The sequence below is a fragment of the Myotis nattereri genome (assembly GCF_964212035.1).
Source record: "Myotis nattereri genome assembly, chromosome: 8".
Classification (NCBI taxonomy): domain Eukaryota; kingdom Metazoa; phylum Chordata; class Mammalia; order Chiroptera; family Vespertilionidae; genus Myotis; species Myotis nattereri.
The window spans coordinates 71,923,926-71,949,660 of NC_138083.1; the positions used below are offsets into that span (position 1 = coordinate 71,923,926).

General features: G+C 44.6%; 1 protein-coding gene across 9 annotated transcripts in view; it reads left to right on the plus strand.

The window, feature by feature from the left end:
* PTPRT (protein tyrosine phosphatase receptor type T) overlaps positions 1–25,735 on the plus strand; it is a 943,168-nt gene that overhangs the window by 804,031 nt on the left and 113,402 nt on the right. For all 9 annotated transcript variants that reach the window (XM_081096943.1, XM_081096945.1, XM_081096948.1 and 6 more), the window contains one exon: positions 21,953–22,101. In XM_081096943.1, the coding sequence (XP_080953069.1) occupies positions 21,953–22,101 (149 nt within the window). The remainder of the gene's footprint in view (positions 1–21,952; positions 22,102–25,735) is intronic.

Consider the following 25,735-nt stretch of genomic DNA (forward strand, 5'->3'; position numbering starts at 1 on the left):
GTCCTCATGATTTGCCACATGGTCCGAGCTGAAAGTACTGGGCGGCCAGATCAGGGGTATCAAGGGGTTAGAGTGAGGGGAGCTCTAATGAGCAGAATAAAGACAGCCACAGACAGAAGGGCCTGAGATCCAGGGACACAGGAGAGTCTAGAACAGGAGCCTTCCTTGTCCAGTGCACACACCAGAAAATGAGAACAATGTGGGTTTGGATGTCAGGCCTCCATCACAATTCTAGGTCTGCCTCCTCTTCCTCAAACTGTTCTGACCTTGAACCATCATGGAACCACTCTGAGCCTCAGTTTCTTCATCTGCAAAGTGGTGATGACCACCGTGACTTACTCTCCAGCATTTTCATCAGGGGCGATCAGAGAGTGGGAGTGTAGTGTGGCCAACACAAGGGCGGCATGTTACACAGCGCAGCTGTTACCCTCACCCTCTGAGCTGACAGAAATGCTCCTCCCGAGTCCTCCTCGCCTTTCCTGTGTTCACAGGCTGATTTACCGCCAGGCGTGTGATGGGCGCAGGCATTGTTTCGAGCAGAGACATGTTAGTGTAGTCGTTCGTGTAAAAGCACTAAGACATCTTCAGCTGTTCTGGCGGAGGGAGCACTCACCTCACGCACTTGGCCTTGGACGGAGGCTTTGCGCGGGTGCACAGAGGCAGAGAGTGGTGGTCTGGGCTCGTCCCTGTCTGCGGACACACTGGGATTCTTGGGCTTTTCCCGTATTCTTCCTCTCTCTCCACATTTCCACATATTCAAATCCAACATCTATTCTTCAAGGTCCAGATCAAACCCTGGCTCCTACAGGAACTCTTCCCTGATTCTCTCCACCCGGGAGAACGGCCTTTTCTCCAAACTCTCACTGCGGCGACTTTGTTCTCACGGGCGGGAGCAAGTATGTCTTAAGGATGTTTCTTGTTCATTGGGGTGTTTCCCATGGTGCCCCTCACATGCACAGTGAAATCCTAGAAAGTATGTGGATGAATGAAAGAACAAGATGAAATTAAAAGGTAAAACAGTGACAGTCACTAGGGAGATGACCTGTTCTTAAAAAGAAACAAAGAGCTACCACTTTTAGGTAACTCCTGACGTTGTATCTTCCTTATTTCTGGGGTTTTAGGGACCCTTTCCCCTGTCTAGCATTGGTGACCTGGACAAGCCACTCAGTTTTTTTCTGAATTTCAGTTTCCTAATGTGTAAAGTGGAGATTTAAAAATGCATAGCTCACCCTAGCTGGTTTGGCTCAGTGGATAGAGCATCAGCCCACGGACTGAAGGGTCCTGGTTCAATTCCGGTCCAAGGCTCATACCTCTGGGTTGCAGGCTCAAGTCCTGGCCCTGGTCAGGACGCATGCAGGAGGCAGCCAATCAATGTGTCTCTCTCCCAGTGATGTCTCCCGCTCTCTGTCTCACCCCCTTCCTTCCACTCTCTCAAAATCAATGGAAAAATATTCTTGGGTGAGGATTAACCAAAAAATGCATGTCTCATAGAGATCTTGCAAGGATTCAATGAGGTAATGTTTGGGAAATGTCTAGCATAATAGTAGGTCTTCAACCAAAGTAAGAAACTGCCTCCTTTTCTCAAATGCACACAGATTTGCACAGTAAATATTACAAGTCAAATATCATTGCCTCGATGCATTTAAAGAGGAATTTAAAATGACTATATCAAAAGATACTCAAAAAGCATTTTATATAATTCATCAGTCACTTCAAATAAAGATGAAAAAAATAAGAATAAAAGGAAACCATTTTAAAATGGTAAGTATCAATTACCAAAAGCTAACAGCAAACATGCTGGCAGGTGAAAAATCTAAAGCATTACCAGGAAGGCAAGTCAGGATGCCTGTCATCCTTCTGCTGTTCTGCCAAGAGGAAGACTGTGGTGAGAATTCTGATTCCCTGGCCCTGCCCTTTGGGGGTGAGGCCTGGGGATATGCATTCTAAGCCACTTCTCAGATGATTACTTTGTATGACAACTCTGAGAACAACTCCTCTCCTGACATCCTCACATCACCCCAATGTAACTGTCCCTCCCTTGTACTTTGCACTTGCGGTGCCCTCTTTCTGGCACACCTACCCAGCTTCTGTGCCTGGAAAAGTCCAATACCTTCAAAAAGGGAAAATGGGCCCAGCTGGTGTAGCTCAATGGCTGAGCGTCAACCTATGAACCAGGAGTCACGGTTTGATTCCTGGTCAGGGCACATGCCCGGGTTGCAGGCTCTATCTCCAGTAGAGGGCGTGCAGGAGGCAGCCAATCAGTGATTCTCTATCATCATTGATGTTTCTATCTCAGTCTTCCTCTACCTTCCTCTCTGAAATCCATAAAAATATATTTAAATAATACTAATGAACAAATAAGAAGGAAGATGGTATTCTCCGATTTAGGTAGCCATCCCAACTCCCACATAGTCCTGGGCTCATATTTTTGTTCTTGCCTTCCCCTTTCATCCATTCACCCATTGACTCATTCATTCAGGAACCGTCCGTGGATTATAATGCCCTTGGTGTGTTTGCACATCTATCTCCTTGTCGAGGAGGACTGTGTATTCCTCATCGTCCGTTTCCCAGTGACTAGCCTGGTGCCCAGAACAAATCAGGCGTCATAAGATTGTGTTGTTGACATGAATGAATACACACACAAATGAGCGTACGTGTGAGGTGGCTGCCCCCCATTTTGTTTTATCTCCCATGGAGTTACATTTTTCCATTCTCTGGAAGTTAGTTCATATGCATTTTTATTTATTTTGGCAGAAAGTGACAGCACAGCTTTCAGATCAATTTTGTAATTGTATTTTGGTTTTAGGTTTCAAAATGTACTCACATGCCACAATTATAAATGGATAAAATTAATGAATACTGCTGGAACAAGATAGATATGAATGCACTGGTACATCTTGTGTACAGATAGACTTGGAGAGGGGTGTGACTGAATGGTGCTTTACTGTTTACTCTATTGAAGTAGAGTCTAAACACATCAGTCATGAGCACCAAACACAGCAAATCTACAAGGCAGAACCTGTCACCTTAATCAGGGGAATACAAATGAGCATTTCCCCTCCAAAGGTGGTGAAAGATGTTTCTACTTAGGTTTTACGTTTATACTTTAAGTTCTGATACTAAGCAGGTATTAAGGATGTCCTGAGGCTTAGAAAGGTCTGCCTGTGATCCTAAATGCTTCTATTCTGTGTATGCATTTGAACTTTGTAAAGAAGATGTAAAAGGAGAGGGGGGAGGAGAAGGTTTCTCTGTTGACAGAGAGGGGTGACCTGTGGCAGACGCGGTGATGTGCTGCTCAGCTCCCCCTGCAAGAATGAAGGTTACTCTCCTTGCTGCTGGCAGTCAGCTCTTGGCTAAAATCCCCTCCTGGACCACTTGCCACTCAGAGCTGCCTCCCCCAAGGTCATGTATATATTCTGTCAACACAGGGGTGGAAAAGTCACCCCAGCTTCAGAACTTTCCATGGGGTTGGCTCAAGTCATCACTTCAAATGCATCGCCATTCAGCTTCCCCTTCTGCCCACGTTTTCCTTCCCTCCCCGTCTGCTCTCTTCCCTTCCACATAGATTGACCCCAGAATTTCCTCATAATTCATCTCCCACTTGTCAATCTTTGTCTCGGCCTCTAGTTCTCAGGGAGCGCACCTGTGACACTCCCTTTGGCTTTTCTTCATTTGGGCCTCTAGCGTCAAGTGGATTTGAGCATGTGGTGTGCTCCTCCCCTGAACACACACACTTCATTGCCTGTGGACACTGTACACCAACTAATTGGAGTCACCTCTTTGTTGCTCACTGATGATAAATAAACTCTACAAAGTCCTCCCTTGGGCAGCCATTCATTCATAGGCATTTTTTTCTCACCTGTGCCTGTGCTGGGCACAAGGGCTGTGCCCATCTTCACTCATAGCTTCTGCCTGGGGGAGCTCACGGAGTAGCACAAAAGAGACTGTAGTGAGATCTTTGCGCTGAGCCAGCCAGAGCAGAGAACCAGGTTTCCAAGAGCCCAGTGCGAGTGTCCTTAGCAATGGGTCATCAGGGCAGGACTGGGTTTCATGCTGAAAGCGCTTGCCTCCAGCAAGCATCCCCAAAGCGGGAGTGACTCTCGCAGCTAGAAGAGGATTCTGAGATACACAAACGGGAAGATGCCTAAGTGCTCAGCATCGTGCTTTTAATGGAAGGAGGTGCTTTAGTTAAGCTCTGCAGTGATGAGGATGATAACGATTACATCTTGTTTGTACTATATGCTGCTTTATCTCTTCCAAAGTGCTTTCCCACCGATTACCTAGTTGTCTGGTTGGGCTGAGAGGTACTTAGCAAGATATGACTACATAGACAACTGTGCCATGCGGGAGAGAGCCTGGGCATTCCAGCCCCACAGTTTCAGTTAAGTCACTTAACTCCACCCTCATGTCAGTCTCTCATATGGAAAATGGGGGTAATAACGCTGCACTTCAGAACAGCTCTGATGTTTCGATGGCACACTCTTTCATTCTTAAGCATTTACTGAGCAATTTCTTGGTGCTACACTCCGAGCTAGGTCTTATGTATTTAGGGAGAAATATCCTTCTCTCAAGGAGGTCAAAGGCAACTTGGACATGTTAACAAATAGTTATAACATAATGTTATAAATACATGAAGAGGAGCAGTGATGCCATAACAAAGGGAGGAAGTTGGACTCTGTGTTGAGGAAAGATCCCACCTGCTAACAGTCCTGCCAGGGTGCCTGGTATAGGCCAGATGCAAAATGGTTCCCTAAAGAAATGACATAGTCACCCCTTTTCTTTCTGGCTTCACTGTCTTAAAATCATTGTCATTCATTAAATGCTAGAGCTGAGCGAGCACATAGCAGCGGTTGGATGTGCTGAGGGATGTGGGGTGATAGAGGTTGTCACCACCAAACTAAGTGACAGAGAAGAGTTCGTCAAATAGAATGAAGTAGGACAACTGAGATGGTGATTCTTAAACTTTACCAATTTCCTTCTCTGAGCAATTGGGTAGGACATCCCTCATCTTGGCATCCTCCCTGCTGATAGCAGCGAGGGGATCCGCGAGAGTTAATTAATGATCCTGGGCAGAACCACAGGGTAGTCAATGGCACTGTCATACAGAAAGGCTGTAGACCAGTAGGTAGGAAAAAAAGGTGGTGGTTGAAGGTAGAAGGGCTGCCATGGTTGTGTCTAAATGAAAGGGGTAGGAGACAGGCTTGTCTTTTGTAATGTTCCGGCCAAAACCTGCCTTAGAAGAGGCATGATTCTGCACAGGCCCAGTGGAAATCCTTCCTCCTTTCTGGGGACGGAGCTCAGAGCAGTTGCTGTATGTTTGCAGAGGCAGCCAGGTAAAGGGGATTATAAGCCACAACCTATAAAGAAAGACTGGAGGATGGGTTGCATTAGTCTTAACTGAGGCCTAGACATTTTCAAGTTCCCTGGGACAGCTGTTCCATGATTGAGAATCACCCATCCATCTGGGAGAGTTTGAGAAGCTAGAATCATAGCACATAGGCTATTGGAAGAGTAGCTTGAGATCTGTGTCTGGCCACGTAACCCTCAGTTAAGAATTTGGTCTCATGGCATCATCAAATAGTTACGTCTTTGGTTTGGATGATGGAACCTGAGTTTGGAGGGCCCAGTTCATCGCAGATAGAATGCTATTTGACAGCACCATTTCCTTCCTTTAAATATTGAAGTAGATAATTCTTATTCTGTTAATAAACGTGGAGAGGCCATGTAATGAATAGCAAAAATGCCCCAGGCTCATTTTAAAATAGTATTTAATTTCTCATAACAATCACTCCCCAAAGTGGTGTTGGTTCCCTGTGAGGAGTAAAGACCCCTCAGCCACGATCAATCTCTTGAGAAATATCTGCTCATAAGCATTCTCTTCATCAATGAACCCTCAAGGGCCCAATACTTCTGTTTATGAATGAAGTCTCCTTTTAAGCAGAATTAGAAAACATTGGCTGAGCTTCTTTCTGGGGCACTTTTTCATTCCAATGGCTCAGGACGACTGTGCAGAGAATATCCTAAGAGGGTGGGAATTTGTGTATATTGCAACCACCCACGTTAAGTGGAAGAATTGAAAGATTAGTGTGGTCATTAACCTGTTTTTAATGGGAGACTTGACTTTTGTAAGAGTGAAAATATGGTTTTATTAAGGTTATAAACCAAATTGAGCCTCCAGACTAAAGAAGGCTTGTTTTGTTTTGCAAAACAGCTTAACGACAATGCACTATTTTGGGAAATGGAGAAAAGCTAAGACAATCTGTGTTTTACCTTATTCTCTCTTTCTCATGTCATTTATGATTTGGACATCTACCACCAAGGAGACAACTTCCGATGAAAAATCTAAGCTCAGATATGATTGATAAGGGATTTTATGCCACACTTTTGTCTTTGCTTTATTCAGCAATGCTACGGGAAATGTGGAATCTAAGGGTCTTCCAGGAGATTATGGCTGACTCAAAGTGTATGCACCTACTATATACAGGGTTTCTTCAGCCTTCTAGGCTGGGTGCAATTTGCTCAATAAATTATACTTCCGCAATCTCACCTCCCACTCCTTAATGGTGTTGCACTGTGCCTGTGCCTTGACTCTGAAGGGCGAAGGAAACAATACTCCGTAGCGAGAAGTAGTATTGTAGTAAAGGGAGCATGAACTCCTGCATTTGGGTTGGAATCCTGGCCTCTGCTGCTTTCTAACCTAACTTCTCTGAGCTTCAGTTTCCTCTGTGAATGAGGGACAGTTGTACCAAATGTGAAGGCTGCTATGGGATTTTCTAGGTTACTTGCGATAATGTAATCCATACCTAACAAGGAGCTCTATGTCTGATGCACAAAAGGTGCTCAGAACATTGCAGTTATTATTATTGTGCTTTATGTTTTACTAGAGGCCTGATGCACGAAATTCGTGCAAGAATAGGCCTTCCTTCCTCAAGCTGCCAGAACGGGCTTCCCTCCAGCACCCGGGACCTGGGCTTCCCTCAAAGCCCTGGCTTCATCCGGAAGGTCATCCAGAAGGACATCTGGTCTAATTAGGATATTATGCTTTTATTATTATAGATAGTACTGTGTCTACTTGTGTTTTTCAGTTTATAAAGCACTTACGTATAGATACCTCATGAAATCAGCAAGTCGCTCTGATGAGGAAGTATTTTAAATGTAAGGCAATAAAAGCTCATCAAATTGGCCAGGGGCACGGGCTGTGTGTAAAAAGAGATCCATGGAACAGATAGTTGTCGATTCCTGGGGCTATGTTCTTGTCATGGACTGAGAAGAAGGTGTGACAGGATTCTGAAGGAGCTACTTTAGCAAAACTAATAATGATTACAGCCTCTGAAATCAGGTAGACTATGTGATGAGTAAGGTTCAAAGGTGGTCCCTACCTGAATGTTTTACCATTGCCCCAAAGTATAATAAAGGGGAGAGAAAACTATACCAACCATTTTATTATTTTTAATATATTTTTATTGATTTCAGAGAGGAAGGGGGAGGGAGAGAGAGATAGCAGCGTCAGTGATGAGAGAGAAGCATTGATCGCCTGCCTCCTACACGCCCCACACTGGGGATCAAATCCACAGCCTGGGCATGTGCCTTGACCGGAAATTGAACCATGACCTCCTGTTCATAGGTCAATGCTCAACCACTGAGCCACGCCAGTCAGGTTACTTTATTACTTTACATGCACTCACTACATAAATAGGACAAGAATCAAACAAGAACAAAAATCATTCATCTTTTTACAATTATATGAAATTGTATAATCTTTATTGGAGAGTAATCTTGTGTCCCTTAACTTGTTTTTGTTTCTGGTGTCTTGTAAATAGGATAGTGCCATGGAGAGGACTTCATTCAAAGTCAGCCATCTCAGACATAGAGAATCACTATTAAAAATGCACCCAGGTGACTATGATGTTTAACATGACAACAGGCGTCATCAGCTTGCATTTTCTGGGGAGTTGAGGTTCGAGGCTTCCTCGTTTCACTTTCAAAATAAATGTGCAATGGCATTTTTAGAATCAGCTTGTTGGTATCTGCAAGAAAGAAGCCCTGCTGGGTTTTGATTGGGCTCGCAGTGAATCGGCAGATCAATGTGGTGAGAATCGATGACTTAACACCCAGTCCTCTGGTCTAGGACATGGTTTGTCTCTTCGTTGGCATGGGTCTGCTTTGATTTCTTTCAGCATTCTCTTGCAGTTTTCTGCATGCAGGTCCCATGCATGTTTGGGAGGACTTATACTGAATGTTCTGTTTTCTTCATGCTATTGTAAGTGGTATTCCCCCTACACACACACACACCATATTCTGATTATTCATTGTTAATATGTAGAAATGACACTGGTTATTGTATATTTTAAAAATAAATGTACTTGGGCCAAAACCGGTTTGGCTCAGTGGATAGAGCGTCGGCCTGCGGACTGAAAGGTCCCGGGTTCGATTCCGGTCAAGGGCATGTACCTGGGTTGTGGGCACTTCCCCAGTGTGGGGTGTGCAGGAGGCAGCTGATCGATGTTTCTCTCTCATCGATGTTTCTAACTCTCTATCTCTCTCTCTCTTCCTCTCTGTAAAAAATGAATAAAATATATTTAAAAAATAAATAAATAAATGTACTTGGAACAAAAAAAAAATAAGGCAAGAAAAGAGGTCTCAGATGGAGAAAAAGGACGGTTGCATGAAAAATGGATTAGGTTAACCAACCCAGGCCAGGTGCTTAGCAAAGTGCCCAATATGGGCTCAAAAGGTTCATTCCTCTCTGGTTTGCCTTCTTTTATGTTGTGGTGCTCTAAAAGCTGGGCTCTATTCCATGAGTGGAAGTTATGGAACTTAGAACTGTGTGATAATTAAAATGTTAAGACTTGGTTTTAGGCAGGCCTATGTGTGGATCTTGGCTTTCCTATAAACTAGCTGTGTGGTCCTGAACATATCTCTCACCTCTCTAGTCTTCAGTTTCCTACACTGGGAAGTGGGGATGACACATGTTAAGGTTATAACTTGACCATGTCCCAGTGGCTAGCCCCTAGCAAATGCTCAATGCGCATTAGCTGTTCTTGCTGTTACTTATGCTGTTGTTGTTAAGTTATAAGGAGGAAGAGTCTAAGGAAGTATAAAGAACTTTCTAACAATGCCTGTCTGACAATAGAAGAAGTTGAATGTGAGGTAGTGAGCCTCCCGTCATGGGAGAATGGACCACCCCCTATGTAGGATACCACAGGGGAGTCAGGCTCCCCTGAGTTGCCCCTTGCATTGAGGCACTATAATTTCCTCCTGCGGCATTAGAAGCAAGTGGCAGCCACAGGTCTCCCCAGTCACCTATCACCTAAGACACTTGACCTACAGACACAAAGAGCGTGAAACAGTAGACAGAAATAGTATCCATGAAAACACAAACGCATACCCGACCTATCTTTCCATCAGCTGCAGTTTATGATTGCACATTAAATTCAATTGCTCCTAAATTTCTTTAGGAGGCTGGTGTGGAGACTGTCATCTCTAGCCCAGTGCCATCCGTTCTAGCTTTCCCCAGGAGTGCAGACGGACCAGCCGCCTTCCTAGTGTACGCTAATTAATTTATCTCATGCTTGTGATTTTACGGCGCTTAAGTGCTGGAGCATTTCTGTTTATTCTTCTCCCAGCAAAGCCCCTCACATTGCACAAAGACCATGAATCTCTTGCAAACGTTGCCTGTCTTGCGCCAGGGAACAGCCCGCCGGCTGCCTGTTGTCTTGCTGGCATGGCCTCTTCCAGCCAAAGTAACACATCTATTAATTTATCCTTAATGACATTTTGACATTCCAATCAGTTCATCAGATGTTCCTTATGCACGACTTCTCCTGCGCGGCTGGGCCAGGGTGCCAGGCCACTCTCTATGCATAATGCATGAGGCCGGTGCTCCGCTCAGTACCCGCTGACAGGCAGACACAGCTGATGTTCACAGACCGCGTGCTCCTACAAGCCCTGCTCCCAGTGATCCACACCGATGCCCTCAGAGACGTTTCTCTGTGCTTGCAGCTTGCTCTGTTGGGGAAGCTGGTCAGTGCAAGGGGAGATGTCCTAGTTCAGAAACATACATGCAACAGTGTTCTTGGGGGGCGGTGTAAGAGTGTCTTAAACCCTTCCCACACTCAAAGAATTTAAAGCAGCTTTATTCCACTAATTCAGATGGAAGAAGGGCCAATGGCAAACTAACATCTCAGATTTCGTTACTGTGCTGCTACTTAAAAATAATGATTGCAAAGACATTCTGATAACAATGGATATCAAAGCAGAAAAGAAAATTATCCTTAATACCTCCCATCTAACACTTCAGCACAGTTATACTTTCTCATAGTGGTAATCACAATTTTATTTGCTGCTGTGTTGTTTTTTTTAACTTAATGTAATCCAGTTAGCATTTTTCCATGTTGTTACAGAGTTTTCCTTTTAATGGCACTCCATCATTTTAATAGCTGCATAATATTCCATCGGGGGACGCACCATAATTTACTGAACCGGTCCCCTCTCGTTAGACATTTATGAGGCTGTAAGTGTTTGTTTGCTCTTCAGGAAAGGAGCAGAGCTGCCTGAGGGAGAGAGCAGGGCTCTGCAGGCTGCAGCACCAGGTTCAAATCCCACCTGGTCCCTTCACCTGCTTTCTGTGTTTAAGGTGAACCCTTCTGGGCCTCAATCCCTCCTCTATAGAACAAAGGAAATTGTCACCACCTTATAGTGTTGCCATGAGGATTACAGATATGTTTAAGGTACCAAGCAAATGCTGGTATCTACTAATGTCAGTCATACATTCATATGTATTTACCACTGGTTCTCACCCAGGGGCAACTCTGCCCTGTACTCCCACTTGGGGTCATTAGGCAGTGTCTGGAGATATTTGTAATAGGAGTTGGGGAGCTACTGGCTTCTGCGGTGGAGGTCAAGGGTGCTGTCAACAATCCTAAAATACACAAGACAGACCCACACAACAAAGGACAGTCCCACCCAACATGTCAATAGTGCCAAGGTTGAGAAGCCCCTGGAATAAATGAAGCCGTGTTTTCCAGTGTTCTCTACATAACATATGTGTATTTGCTTTTTTATTATTATTGCATTGGAATAAAGTCCTGAGGAAATGGGGGATCCTGGGTCAAGGGTATATTATGCCCATTGGCAGTTTCAGGAGTGGAGTGGGGTGGGAGATGGGAGTAAGATTTAAAGTGACTGATGGAGAAAAGACAGCAGATACATGGAATGTGTCCCCAGGGGGATGGAAGATGACACTCAGTAGTTCTCAAAGTCAAGGCCCAGCATCTCTGAGGAACTTGAAAATGCAAATTCACCGGCCTTATCTCAGTCTCAATAAATCAGAAACTCTGAGGGTGGAACCCAACAATCCCCATTTTGGCAAGCGTTCCAGGTGATTCTGACACCGCCTCAAGTCTGAGAATCACTACGTGCGCCGTCTGCAGAAAAAGGCCAACCTGTATAATAACAAGTAGGACCTGTTCAAGTTCGGGCAGTTTATGCAGAAATAGATTCAAGTGTCAAGTGTAAATCCTGGGGATGCTACGACATGGGACAGAGCAACAATAAAGGAGTTATAAGTGCCATTCATTCAGTCAGTCATTCAGTAAACATTGTTGAAGCTTTCACAACATTATGCCAAGTGCTGAACAAGATGCTAGAGGAAATACAAATATGAACTAATGTATATTATGTAAGTTATTACAATGAAAGGTGATGGGAGGGGCAGGTTAATGACTAGGAGGCAAAAAAGGACGAAATTAACGTTTCTTATTTCTAATCACCATAGTAACTCTGTGATGTACCAAATACCAATCTAAGGATGAGGAAACTGAGTCTTCGTCTCATGGGGATGAAGACCCAATTGTGATTTCACAGCTGCTTAGAACCAGGGGCCCAAGTCCATGGTAGTCCCATAGCCCCAAGAACACAGGGCCATTAGCCTCGCCAGGGGTTCCGAGCTCAGTGGCCTGAGAGCATTCAGGGCCATTCCCACTGTCTGAATCACAGATTCTGTGCCCTTATTCCTAGGAGGTATGTTTTCCCTCCTCCTTGCCTGTTACTCAACAAACTTTTATATAGAGCTTATTTGGTAGGTGACCGTCCTGTTGTAAGAATTTTAATATCTATAAGTCAGTGTCTACTGTAAATGGCTGTGAGGCCATTCATTATGGTCATTCCTATTTTACAGATGAGGAAACTGAGTTATAAAGAGGCTAAGTCAGCGGTTCTCAACCTGTGGGTCACGACCCCTTTGGGGATCGAACGACCCTTTCACAGGGATCGCCTAAATATATCCTGCATATCAGATATTTACATTACGATTCATAACAGTAGCAAAATTACAGTTATGAAGTAGCAACGAAAATAATTGTATGGTTGGGGGTCACCACAACATGAGGAACTGTATGAAAGGGTCGCAGCATCAGGAAGGTTGAGAACCACTGGGCGAAGTCATTGGCCACATAGCTAGTGAATGCTGCAGCCAAGATTTGAACCCAGTCAGTCTGGCTCCAGAGCCCATGCTGTTCCCACTGAGTTCTGCTTCAAGATCCAAGGGGCAGAATGGCCGTAGGCCCAGAGGCAGGAGGGCCCTGCATCTGTGTTAGGCCTTCTCCTGTGCTGGTCCCCATGCCAGTTCCAGAAGATGGTTAGACTGGGCCTGGCTCTGCCCTTAGAGCAGTGGTTCTCAACCTTGGCTGCACATTAGAATCACCTGGGAATCTTTTTAAAATCCTGATTTCTGGGCCTCATCCTCCGGAAATTCTGTTTCTTTGTTATGGGGTGGGGCCACAACATTAGTAACAAAGAAACAGAATTTCCAGAGGATGAGGCCCAGAAATCAGGATTTTAAAAAGATTCCCAGGTGATTCTAATGTGCAGCCAAGGTTGAGAACCACTGCCTTAGAGGAAAGAGTGTGATGTAAGGAGAGCCATCCAGGCAGGGAAGACAGACATGCAGCCACAGGTAGAAGACAGCAGAGACAGACTGTGGAGGCACAGCCTTGGAGAGCAAGACAGCAGAGAGCTGGAGGGGGCAGGGGTGGTGGCCAAGATCCCTTAGCCTTTCAAATTGTAGTAAGATCTGCTGCTATTGTTCCTATTACTGCCCTTCTGGTGGAAGCACAGAGAAGCCCCAAGGGGAAGTGACAGGTAGGAAAGGAAGGACCACCAGCTATGCTCCAGAATTGGTGCCCACGAGAGGTAATGAGCAGACAGGATGTGCATTGCCTGAAGGATGTGAATGGTGTGAACATGAGCTTTCTGCCGCTCCTGTGTATGTGTGTCTGTGTGTGTGTGTTGTGTGTGTGTGTGTGTGGTGTGGTGTGTGTGTGTGTGTGTATGTGTGTCTGTGTGTGTGTTGTGGTGTGTGTGTGTGTGTGTGTGGTGTGTGGTGTGTGTGTGTATGTGTGTCTGTGTGTGTGTGTTGTGGTGTGTGTGTGTGTGTGTGTGTGTGTGTTTGCCTGGAGAGGAAGGGAGCCAGCTGAGAAAGCCTGGGACAAGGACAGATAGGTATGGGTCCTTGGCTGAACCTGACATAACAGGGATCTCAGAGAACATTTAGAGGCGTGGCTGCCTGGCTGTCCATGGTAACTCAGTGAGTTATTTGGGGACCCAAGGCTGAGGACATTCTCTGCCTCGCTCTTTGATCTTAAGGAGTTGGAATTTCATTGCAATCCAAGTTATTAGGAGAATTACAGAAGTTAATACACTGTGTTTGTAAAAGCCTTGAATAGTGCTTGGCATGGAATAAATGCTATATAAGTGTTTAGTACATAAATGAAATAAGATTAGGATGTACTGTTTCGTGGTCGTTGTGTTCATCTCCTAAGGCTGCCATAACAGAGTACCACAGACTGGATGGTATAAAACAACAAAATGTATTCTCTCCCAGTTCTGGAGAGTAGATGTCTGAAATCAAGGTGTCAGCGGGTCATGCTCTTCTGAGACTCTGAGCAGAATCCTTCTTTGCCTCTTCCTAGTGGAGGCCAGCAGTCCTTGGCATTCCCTGTGCATCTGTCCAAATTACCGTCTTCTCCTAAAGACACCAGTCACGCTGGATTAGGGCCCATCCTAAGGACCGCAGCTTAACTTGATGACATCTGTTAAGACTCTATTTCCAAGTGTCACGTTCATAGGTACCAGAGGTTAGGATGTCAGCATGTCTTTTAGGTGGGGCACAATCAAGCCAATAACAGTCACTTAAAAAGCATCAGTTCTTTTTAAAAATACATGTTTTTGTGGATTTCAGAGAGAGGAAGGAAGAGGGAGAGAGACATAGAAGCATCAATGATGAGAGAGAATCATTGCTCGGCTGCCACCTGCATGCCTCCCACTGAAGATCGAGCCCTCAACCTGGGCATGTGCCCTGACTGGGAATTGAACCATGACCTCCTGGTTCATGGGTTAATGCGCAACCACTGAGCTACACTGGCCAGGTAAATAAAGCGTCAGTTCTGGCTGTGGTTCTTAGATGACAACTCCACCTTATAGGGAAATCAACACCCACAGAGGTAAAAGGGTGTGTCCATGGTAACTCAGTGAGTTCTTTGGAGACCCAAGGCTGGCACCCATATCTCCAGCTTCCTGATCCTTCTGATGAAACATGATCAGAACTCTTTTTAAAAAAATACATTTTTATTTATTTCAGAGAAGCAGGGAAAGGGAGAGGGAGACAGAAACATAAACGATGAGAGAGGATCATGGATCAGCTGCCTCCTACATGCATCCTACTGGGGAGTGAGCCCGCAACCTGGGCATGTGCCCTGACCAGAAATCGAACTGTGTCCTCCTGGTTCATAGTCGATGCTCAACCACTGAGCAACACAGTCTGGGCTGATAAGAACTCTGGACTCAACATCAAGGTTCTCAAACGTTAGCATGCATTAGAATTGCCTGGAAGGCTTATTACTCACCTGGAGTTTCTGATTCAGTAGGTCAGGGGTGGGGCCAGGAAATTGCATTTCTAATACATTTCTGGATGAAGCTGATGCTGCGGATGCAGAGACCACACTTGGAGAACCCCTGTTCTTCATCAGTAGTGCTCACGCCTGGTGGCACATTGTAATCACCTGGCAAGCTTCTAAAACCCAGACGCCCAGGCCGCGCCCCAGACCGATTACATTAGCATCTCATCTGTAATTGTTAAAGCTCCCCATGTGAGTTGTGCAGCCAGGGTTGAGAAACACGGCTCCAAAATACATCAAAGAGTGTTTTCAGAGGACAGCCATTCTTCAGAGCATCTGCTTTAGAGGATTTGCATTTAATACATAATGAGGTCATTTAAATCAACATGGCTGTTTCCTGTATTGAAAAAGGTATCATAACCAGGGAGCATTTATTGAGTGCTTACTATGTGCCATGCCCTGGGGAGCATGCTTTGCTGGTCACTTGCTGTTTACTCTCCACAGCCATCTTCCAGATGAGCACTGCCGAGACCTGCATTCTCAGTGGGGGGCCACTGCCATGCCGAAGGACCAGTCACTCGCGAGAGCTCACACAGCCAGTCTGAGATGGAGCCAGGTTCTGATGCCAGGCTGCCTGGCACCAAAGCCAGTGTGTTAACTGCTACTCCACCCTACCTCCTGACATAAGAGAAAGGGGCGTGTTCTCCTTGAAACCCTGCGCACATCCATACCCTCATTTACATATTGACTCTGACATGGTGCAGCCCGGCCCCTACCTCAGTGATAGTAGTTGTGGGTCAGTGGGTTTGGATTCCTGAGGCTCTGCTGCATTCATTAGGGACGAGAGCCATGTGTACGGTGGACTGCATTTGCACTTCAGATGTCATCCCGAAAAGGGAGGTGGGGGAAAGTTGGAGCAGGTGTCCTGAGCTCATAGGCAGAAGCAGGGTAGGCCTGTGGCTTCCACCAGGGGCTGTGTGCCTTGCCTAAGCCCCTCTCCTCTGTCTACGCCTCAGCTTCTTCTGTAAAATGAGAGATGGCTCAGTTCCGTTCCAGCATTAGATCCAATCGTGGATCCAAACACAGCAGCAACCTAGCTTCAAAGAGTATGAAGCCAGCTTTCACCGGGAGTGGAGTGTAGCTGCGTGTTTTCTTGGCCACATCCTATGGGCTGAGATGGCCCTCTGGGTCCCGATCTTTTGTTATCCTGGGGAAGCCTGTCCAGGGATGCGAATGGAGGATGAGTCGGGGGAAGAGCCCTATGGGGAAAGGGAAGTGTGCCTGGCTAGTGTCTCCCCAGGAGACTCTGTGGCTCTTCACATCCAGGGAAGAACCGTTGGTGGATCCCCAAGACTTCCCCTGATAGACCTGGGCCTCCTGTTCTCAGCCCAGAGGACATTCAAGGGTTTTGCAGAGTCCAGTTGCTGGAATCCCCGACTTCCTCTCGTCCAGGTAGTTTCTCAGTCTCTACTTGAACTCCTCCAATGAGAGGGAGCTTTTTACTTCCAAAAGCCTAAATAGGGCGCCAGGCATACCTGGCATTCCACCTCATGGTCACCTTCTGCCTAGCAGCCCCTGGTACAAAGGAGGTGCTCATTAAGTATTTTTCCAACAACTTAATGTGCAAAGGGGAAGAAACTAGAGATGTTGGTAAGGGGACAGTGACTTCTAAGAATTGGGGAAATTTGGGCTGGACCTTAAAAGATAAAGAGACGGTTGCCAAAGGAGAAAGAATGTCAAGGGCAATTCAGGCACTAGGCACTTCCAAAAGAGACCCATACAGTTCTGCTTTGCTAGAAATGCCTTCCTTTTGTCAAGCCAACCTAAGCCCTGGGGCCACATGGAGCCAGAAGTCAGATGTGTGAAGAGAACCTTCCTGAATATTCCCTCTCCATGAAAAACATGTCTGTTTCGGCCACTGCTCCTCACATAGCATGACTTCAGAACCCTTCACAGCCCTAAGGCCCCTCCCTGAGCCATCACACCTGCTGCTCTCCCTTATAAAGTGTGGTGCTCAGACTAAACCACAGGACTCAAGGGCCAGCTCAGGCACAGCCCTGCTGCCTGCCCTCACTCAGCTAACAAGCAAAGGTCGGAGAGACCTGGCAGTGATCTGTTAGAACAAAGAATGCCAAGAGCTGTGGCCATGTCATACTGTCCCCACCTGTCAGAAGCAGTAAACTTCAGATTGCTGGTCTTAAAACATTCCCCAGCTCTATAAATGCACCTGCAGAGGAATACGTAGGCTTCTGCACGCTCTCTTTCCACCAGCTTTTGGTACCCCCTGCTGGTGAAATTGTGTGATCCAATTGGCAAGAATTTCAGAACAAGGAGAAAAAGAAAATTCCAAGTTTGTGAAGTCACAAATAAGTGAGTCTTGAAGGATATGAGGATTCCATAAGTTATAGGACCATTCCCTGTATCACATGACTATTTTATGAGGTTTTTGTTTTTTGCTTTTTGTTTTACATCTATAGCTGTGGCTCTTCTGCAGGCCCTGAGGGGGGGGGAAATCTCTGACTTTGGTAAACATTCCATTAATTCCTTGAGCATCCCAAGAGTTCTGTTGACAACCACAGGAAGGAAATGCTAAGTTATTAGCCGAAAATATTCATAAGTATAAATATTCCAAGTCACGAAATAATTTCATGCAGGTTTTTCTTCCTTTTTCCTTGTATGTGTCTTTTTCTAAGTGGTTATAATTTGCAGTCAGAGTAGGATGACAATCTTTCTACACTTCAGATTGTAGGGTTTTAAGTATAAATTTGTGCAACAAATTTGTTGAGCACCAGTTACGGTACAGCCGCTCAGCAAGAAACTAGAGTAGGTGCAAGAAGTCAAAAGCCCTTCATTCAAGAGGTTCTTGCCCTGGTGGGCAGGAGAGTTGAATCACTGTGTGCGGACTAGTCAAGTGCTGAGCTGACATGGCAACAAGGCATTGCTTGATCTCCTGCCAGGACGCAAACCAGCTATTACGTCTCTCAGAGCTTCGTGTGTTTCTCCTCCTTGGCTTTTAGCACCTTTGTGATTTGATGTTTGTTCTGTATTATCGGTTTAGTGCCTGTCTTTGCCATGCATCTCTGTTCTATGAAGGTCAAAGTTATGTGTAGTGATTTGTCACTGTGACCTCCTTCCACCTAGCGGAGATTGGCACATGTAGGTGCTCAATAAATACTAGTTAAATGGCTGAGTCAACCAAGCAGAGAAAAGAGGAAGTATGTTTAGGGGAAATCTCAACAAGATATGACTCTGGAAAGCCACTGAGCCTTTCAGGATGAAGAGGTGGTGGCCAGTGGAGGAGAATGGGGGCATGTTTAGGAAACAGAGTATTGAGGAATGGGTGCAGAAGGGAGATGAGTAATTGGTGTTTCCTAACAAGGAGACAGGTGTGAAAGAGAAGGCTGAATTGAAGCTGGAGCCACAGTCTGAGGGTCTCATATGGCCTCCTCACTGGCTTGGATTATCCCTTCTCTTAAAAGGGAGGGGAATCAATTAAACTCTATGGCAATAGGAAAGGCTATAATTTTTTCTTTATTACCGAGAGGATTTTTAATACTTAAAATTTGAATTCTGATAAAGTTAGGTCCCCAGACTGTGCTTTTATATTTTATTTCCTTCTGTATTAGCTCCCTTTCCACTTTGTAGCATGTGTACCTGTTGCTGAAACACCTGTATATACCTTTATAAATTACTATAGAGCAATGGTTCTCAACCTTCCTAATGCCGCGACCTTTTAATACAGTTCCTCATGTTGTGGTGACCCCCAATTTCATTGTTACAAATTGAACATAATTAAAGCATAATGATTAATCACAAAAACAATATGTAATTATATTGGGTTTTCTGATGTTCTTAGGCAACCCCTGTGAAAGGGTCGTTCGACCCCCAAAGGGGTCGTGACCCACAGGTTGAGAACCACTGCTATAGAGCATCATCATCATCATCATCATCATCATCATCATGAACAGGTAGCATCAACCATGAGCTACTAAGTACTAGGGATGTCGTATGTCGGTTTTTACAACTCAGTTGTCCAATTTTTAAATACGTGTTTTGGAGAGGCTCAGTGTTTCATATATTTATCCAGGTGTTCAGAGCTGCCCAAACATTTCTGTGAAATGCCATTTTTCATAGAAGCAGCGAGGCTGTTTTTTATTAATATTATCCCTTTGGAAAGCAATGATTTGTGCCAAAGACAGCTCTCTCCATATTATTTTACCCTGAATGGAATGAGATTGGTTAGGAGTCCTGCCCCCAGGGAAATATCAAAGACTCCAATACATAGTCATTTATAGTTTTAAAGTTTACTTTCTTATCAAGTTTCCTTTTATTTCCTCCTGGGGCGATGTGAGCAAAGCTCAGGTAGAGGCAAAGGATCTGATCAAATTTATGATTAAGAAGGTCACATATACATTTTTAAACATATTCCTTTTTGATAATAAATGAAGAATAAAGCTTCAAAATGTCATCAGTAGCAGAATTGCTCGTTTTTCTTTCATTGGCGTTCCCCGCTCCCTATCTGATTGCCGGTAGGTGGTGGGAAAAACTGATCCAATGCTACCTTTCCTGTGGTTTTTCTATCTGCCTGGAATAGTTTCACTAGGGGAACAGTATGCTTGGGGCCAACGCATTGTAAGAAAGATACATTCCTTCTCCTAAGTGCCCAGCTTTCCCCAAACCAATGGGTGAAAAGAAAAGGTAAAGAATTCCATTTTAGGCTGCATCCGTATACAACTTGTGGCCAAAGGAGGGAGGTAGAATCACTTCTTTTCTTCTGGGTAGGGATTCCTGGAGCAGATCCACTCTCCAAGCTTCTGCACTCTGCTCTCTGTTTTCAGAGCTGGATCCATAGGGACTCCATGTCACTGGCTTCCCATTGGGCTCAGCGAATGAGAGCCACTGTAGGAGGTCAGGGTAGAGTAGAGGAGGTAGCCAGACCATGATGCCTCTGGCTCAGGATTGGCTGGCTCCTTCAAGAGAAGGCCATTTCTATTCAGGTGGCCTCTTCAGGACTCTTTCCTTTTGGGTTCTGGTGACTGCTTCCTCCCTTTTCCTTCTGGACACATGAGTGGTAGACAGCTCTCTGGTCATATATTATACCTTGGGTTTCCCTACACCCTTCTCGCCTTTGTTGGTGGTTCTATGCCAGTGGTGGGGAACATCCAGCCCGTGGGACATATAAGGCCCATGAAATCATTTGGTCTGGCCCTGCAAAGGCATTAGGGGTGAGTTAATGAAAGTCTGACCAAATATAGAGGCTAATTTTTAAGTTGAAAATTTGGTATGGTCCAAGAATGATGTTATAAATCTCCAAATGGCCCTTGGCAGAAAAAGGTTCCCCACCCCTGTATAAACTCTTCTCAAGTTACACTCATTTACTGATAAGTGTGCCATTGGTCATTCTGTGTGATCTACACCTAGGTCAAGGGGCCCATGCAAAGGAGGATGCTAGCATAGTGTCCAACTAGAATTGATCCTAGATGAACTGCTCTCAAACATCTCTAAGTCCAGGTTTATCCTTTCACTTAATACCTCTTCTGACAGGGAGATCATTACCTCTTGAAGCTGCCTATTTCATAATCAGGAGGGTTCAACTTTAAAGAATTATTTCTTATATGGCACTGTATTTGGCTTCTCTTGGACATCTGTTCTTCTCTCGTTGAGATAGGAGGGACCAAGATTAAATCTGAAACCAAGTTCTGTGAAAAATGAAGGAAGACAACCAGAAGAATCTCCTCTTGAGATTTTACCTATAGCCTTTCATGTCATAGGAACATAATAACTATATTTAGATGCATAAATGTTGGGAAAACCCAGAGGGACCATGCTGCCTTTCAGACACATTTGAAGAACTATCATATGCAAGAGGGCTTAATCCTATTTTTATGTCTCTGATGATAGATGTAAGACAAAACAGTTAAAACTTAAGGGAAATAGATTTCAAATCCATGTGAAGAAGAACTTTTAACCCTTTAGCTCCTTAGGTGTCAAAGTCTCCATCACTTGATATAACCTGGGGATTTCACAGTGGGGCTGTTGGAAGGGGTTTCAGACATTGGAATGTAGTTGATCCAGTGGCGATGATATCAGAACAAGCATAGCAGCTGGGTTGGGTGTTCTCTGTGTGCCAGGCACTATGCTGTCTGTGTTTCACACGTTGTCTCTTTTAATTCTCACATCCCTTTGAGGCCGGTCCTGTTATTTGCCACAGTACACAGAGGAACTTGCCCTGGGTCATGCAGCTGCCAGGTGGTAGAGGTAGAGTATGAGCCCAGGCCTGCCTGCTGTTAAAACTAATGGCTTTAACCTTCAATGGGCAGTGGCAGAATAACCTGGGGAACTTGGTGGCCATGCAAAGGTCCGGGCACTGTCCTACTTCCATGAGCTTGGGCCTGTATGTGTGTGTTCAGCTCTCCGAATGATTCCAATTTACACCAGAATTCAAAAGCACTGCTCTAAACTAGTGTTATTATAAATGCCCATCTGGTTCTGAGAGTCTGTTATGCCTAAGTTAAAAGCTATACATCAAGTTTAGCTTTAACTTTTCTCCTTCTGAGCTACAAGGCTACCTAAACTCCACCCTCACCCACTGCCAACCACCAACCCCTACTTCAATCTACCATTGTTTTCTTAACTATTTCATGAGCTCAGTTCCTGAGAAAGGTCAGACTCCATTTAAATCTCATTCAGAGCCATGGGAACAGAAAGATCAATCTGGCCTCTCATGCCTTTGACAGGAGAGTAAGGGAGGCATCATGCTAGTCTCACCGAATTCCTGTTCTAACCTCATCTAAGTTCATCCTGTTCCAAGGACACACCATAGTTGGGGATGAGGCAGGATGCATATCATATTTCTGAGTAAACAGAAGCCACCAATGGTTTTAGAAGGATTTAGGTTTATTCCACCTTGATACTGGAGGACCCACTTTGACTCTGTTTCTGGAGACTGAACCAGGTTTGGGGTTGAGGATGATGGGTAGGGAAAGAGAGCAATCTGGTCTTCTCAATGCAACTGGCACCATCTGACTGTGATTTTTTCCCTTGCACATGTCCCAAAGGAAGCTGGCCAAGAAGCAGAAGGAGACACAGAGCGGAGCCCAGAGGGAGATGGGGCCTGTGGCCTCGACCGACAAACCCACCACCAAGCTCAGCACCAGCCGCAATGATGAAGGCTTTTCCTCCAGCTCTCAGGATGTTAACGGATTCAGTAAGTTGAGCTCACTCAAGGGAAGGGAATATCTGTGGTCCTACTTGACCCTGGTACCTCTGCTGTGGACCCCTCACAGTGTTCAGGTGCTGCCGGGCATGGGGTTGAGGTGCTTCCCTGGGACGGCCCAGGATGAAAGTTCTCCAGGGAAAAAGTTGAGACCACCCATCGTGGGGTGAAAAGGAGAATTTAAGAATTGCCTTAAAATGGAGTCAGCCATTTTAACTGTTTGTGGCATAAATAAAGACAGGTTAAAACTAATAACAGTAAAAAAAATAAAATAAAAAAAAAAGGAGGAGGAAGACATGGTTATGCACTTAAGGAGAAAAACATGCCATATTGAATTGAGTGTCTTACAGTTTTTAAAACAACATTTGATATAAACCGTGTAAGGTAGATGAGTCATAGATTATTGCTGTATCTGTTTTGAATGCTTGGGAAACTGAGGCTTAGAGAAGCAACTTCTCTCAAGTCCCAGCGCTGATGAGTAGCATATTCAGACCTGGAAGCTATGCCTCCCAAACCTTGGCCAGTTCCAAGCTCCAGCTAATGTTCCAAGTGGCAGTTAGTCAGGAACACCTGAGCCCTCACGCGGAGTTAATACAGGACCCCGAGCCAACAGAAATGGCTGAGATTCCAGGGTTGGCCCTCCTCCAGAGGGCATCCTCCAGACGGGTGACCTAACGTTACCTTGGTGATCAGACTCCAGAGAGCTGACTTGTGTTCAGATCGTTCTGTCGGCCAGTGTTTTTTTTTGTTTTGTTTTGTTGTTTTTTTTTGTTTTTTTTCTGGGTTTAATGGAATGCAGGGAATCTAAAGGAATGTGAGCATGGACAGATGACCTCCACACACTGTGTCAATGACAAATGGAAGAAACCATATTTTGTAAAAATCACTTTCGATGTGATCAGTTTGGGATGATTCAGATCTTCAGAAGATGAAGAAAGAAAAAAAGCAAATGTCTACTGACCGCCCTCCTCCCTACCACAGCCAGTGTTATTGTTCCCATTTTATGGAAAAGGATTCCAAGGCTCAGGGTGTTGTGCTGACCTACCCGGAGTTCCACTGCTAGTTCCTGATGGACCCAGGATCTGAGGGTAACTCAGACCCGTTGTTCTTAACCTCCTGTGCAGCACAGAACCAACCCATCCAAGGCAGTTTTCAAAATACGCATATCTGGGTTCCAGGCCTTACCCACTGAATCAAAATCTCCTTAAGGAAGAGGTGTATGGAGGGGACGAGGGGTAAGGCAGGGATGAGGAGTAAGGAGGGATGTAGGTTTGGTAAAAGCCACTCAGGGAGTTCTATAGGGACCCTGGTTAAGAATACTGAACTTCAAGGGCAGAAATGGCTTTTTCAAATATTGATGTGCTGCCTTGGGAAAGAGAGATTAGTTTTAAACTTATAAAAAATGTATAAAAAGGTTGGGAGGGGGCATAAAATGAATACTCTTATAGACTTTGGCTTGATTCACAAATTGCTCATATTTGTGATATTTGTGTGCTCTCTCCATATATATTCTCCAGAGAATTCAGTATGTGTTTTCTAAGAACTAGGACAGCTCTTCAACATAACCACAATGAACTTATCCTACCCAAGAAATGTAACCTTAGTTCAATACCTAATATACCAGCCCATAGTTGAATTTCCTCAATGGCCCTAACATTTATTATTATTATCATCATGATTATTATTTTAATCCAATAGAAGTGATCACATTAGATTGGTCATCATATCTCTTCAGCCCCTGTCATCTAGAATAGCCCTCCCACCTATATTTTATCTTTCAGGATGCTGACTTTTTTTTAAAGGGTAGACCAGTTGTCCCATAGAGTATTCCCCAATTCAGATTTATCTGATTTTTTCATCATGATTACATTCAGGTTAAACATGTTGGCAAAAATACAACATAGGTGATTTCATGTGCATCTCCTTGCCTTCTATCAATAGACACATGCTGTCAGTTTGCCCATTATTAATGAAGCTCAGTCTGAGCACTTCTTGTAGTTGAGTAATGGCTTTAAAGACAAAGTCTAATGGCACATAGTGATTATTTCATGAACAAATACTTAGCTTTCATTTTTCTGAGTGCAGAGCAAGTTTCTGGTCTGCCGAACCATAAAGCCAGTCCTTTTCCATTCTCAACCAAAGTCAATTGCTGGGACTCATACATTCCCTGGGGCCCGGGGAAAGGGGATAGTGGCGTGGACCAGGAGAGCGAAAGAGGGATGAGCAAGGAAATGGGCTTGGTATGCCCTTATGGATTCCCCCCAGCCGCTGGCTGTATTAATTTGTCACTGACTTTGCTGCTTTTGGCCCGGGGCAAGTCTAGCTGATGACACATACTGACTGAATGCCACCCATTTGCCCAAAACCTTTCCTGTACAGGCCAGTTTCTTGTGCACACCTTTTTTGCACTTATAAGAATGTCCTTGGAGAACTCTGAATGACAAAAAGGTTATGGTCTAAGACGCATGACAATCATTGTGACCTCAAAGTTTTCTGACCTTAAGCTTTCTGACCTGAAATAAAAACCTGGGTAACACCAGTTTCTTAGATTTTAAGGGGAAACATCATCACCCTTTTCCTCATGGGCCAAAACTTAGACTCTTCAGAAGAAAGCGCCTAAGACTGAGGTGGATTAGCCAGCCAGAGAGGAACAGGCAGAATACTGTACAGAATCTAATCAGATATTTTAAAATCCAGAGATACTATTTCAAGAGGATTGATATGTGTGTTTTATATATACTCACACAGAGACATATATGTATATGCATTCATTTTAATGATACTGCTTTTTAAAAAGACAGGAAAAACAAATTTCAATTGACACTATATTCAGTTATTAAGAAATTTTGCATTTGTTTGCATCAATCAACATGTTAGGATTGAATCTATGCAGCTAGTGTCCTCAGGCTATAGCCACAAACATGCTCTTGGGTCCTTCTGAGCGCCCTGGAATGCATCAGGTACCTTTCCAAGTGCCTTGTGGAACCACTGGAATAAGATTTGAGGGAGAAAAAAATATAAGTAATGCTTACACTGGAGATGTTGAAATTGCTTCTGAAATCACCCTGCTGTATATAAAATTGAATCTATTTTTGAGGCATTAGGGAAGTGACTGTCTGCTTTGGCGGCAGTGTCTTTAGGAGGCCCTAGCCTAGGATTATTTGCAAATGGTGAGGAAGCATTGAGAGTAGCAGAGCACAAGAATAGATGTCACATTGGAAAAGATTACAGATGAACGTGCCCCGAGCAATTATTTCATTATTGAACAGGTGGGCCCTGACCTAATTCAAACTCTGCTTTTCCATGCAAAGGTTTATTTTCTGGGGTTTTCTAGTCCAAGTCATTGCTATGCTAAGTTCTGCAACATCCATTCATTCAAGCCCCCCAATTTTGCATTAGGAACAATGACCTCTGGGTGGCAAGGGTGATGGGGCTGTGTGGGGTATGGGCCATTGCTTTGACGTTCTTGAAAAAAGGAGTGCATGTCATATTTCAAGGACCAACAATGCATTGTTTTCAGTTTAAAGAAATGCTGGCTTTAATCAAGTAATCTGATTTTGATCTTATTGCCCTGTGTGCCTGGTTGTGTTTTATTTTTTCTGAGATCTTTCACTCACTGGGGTTG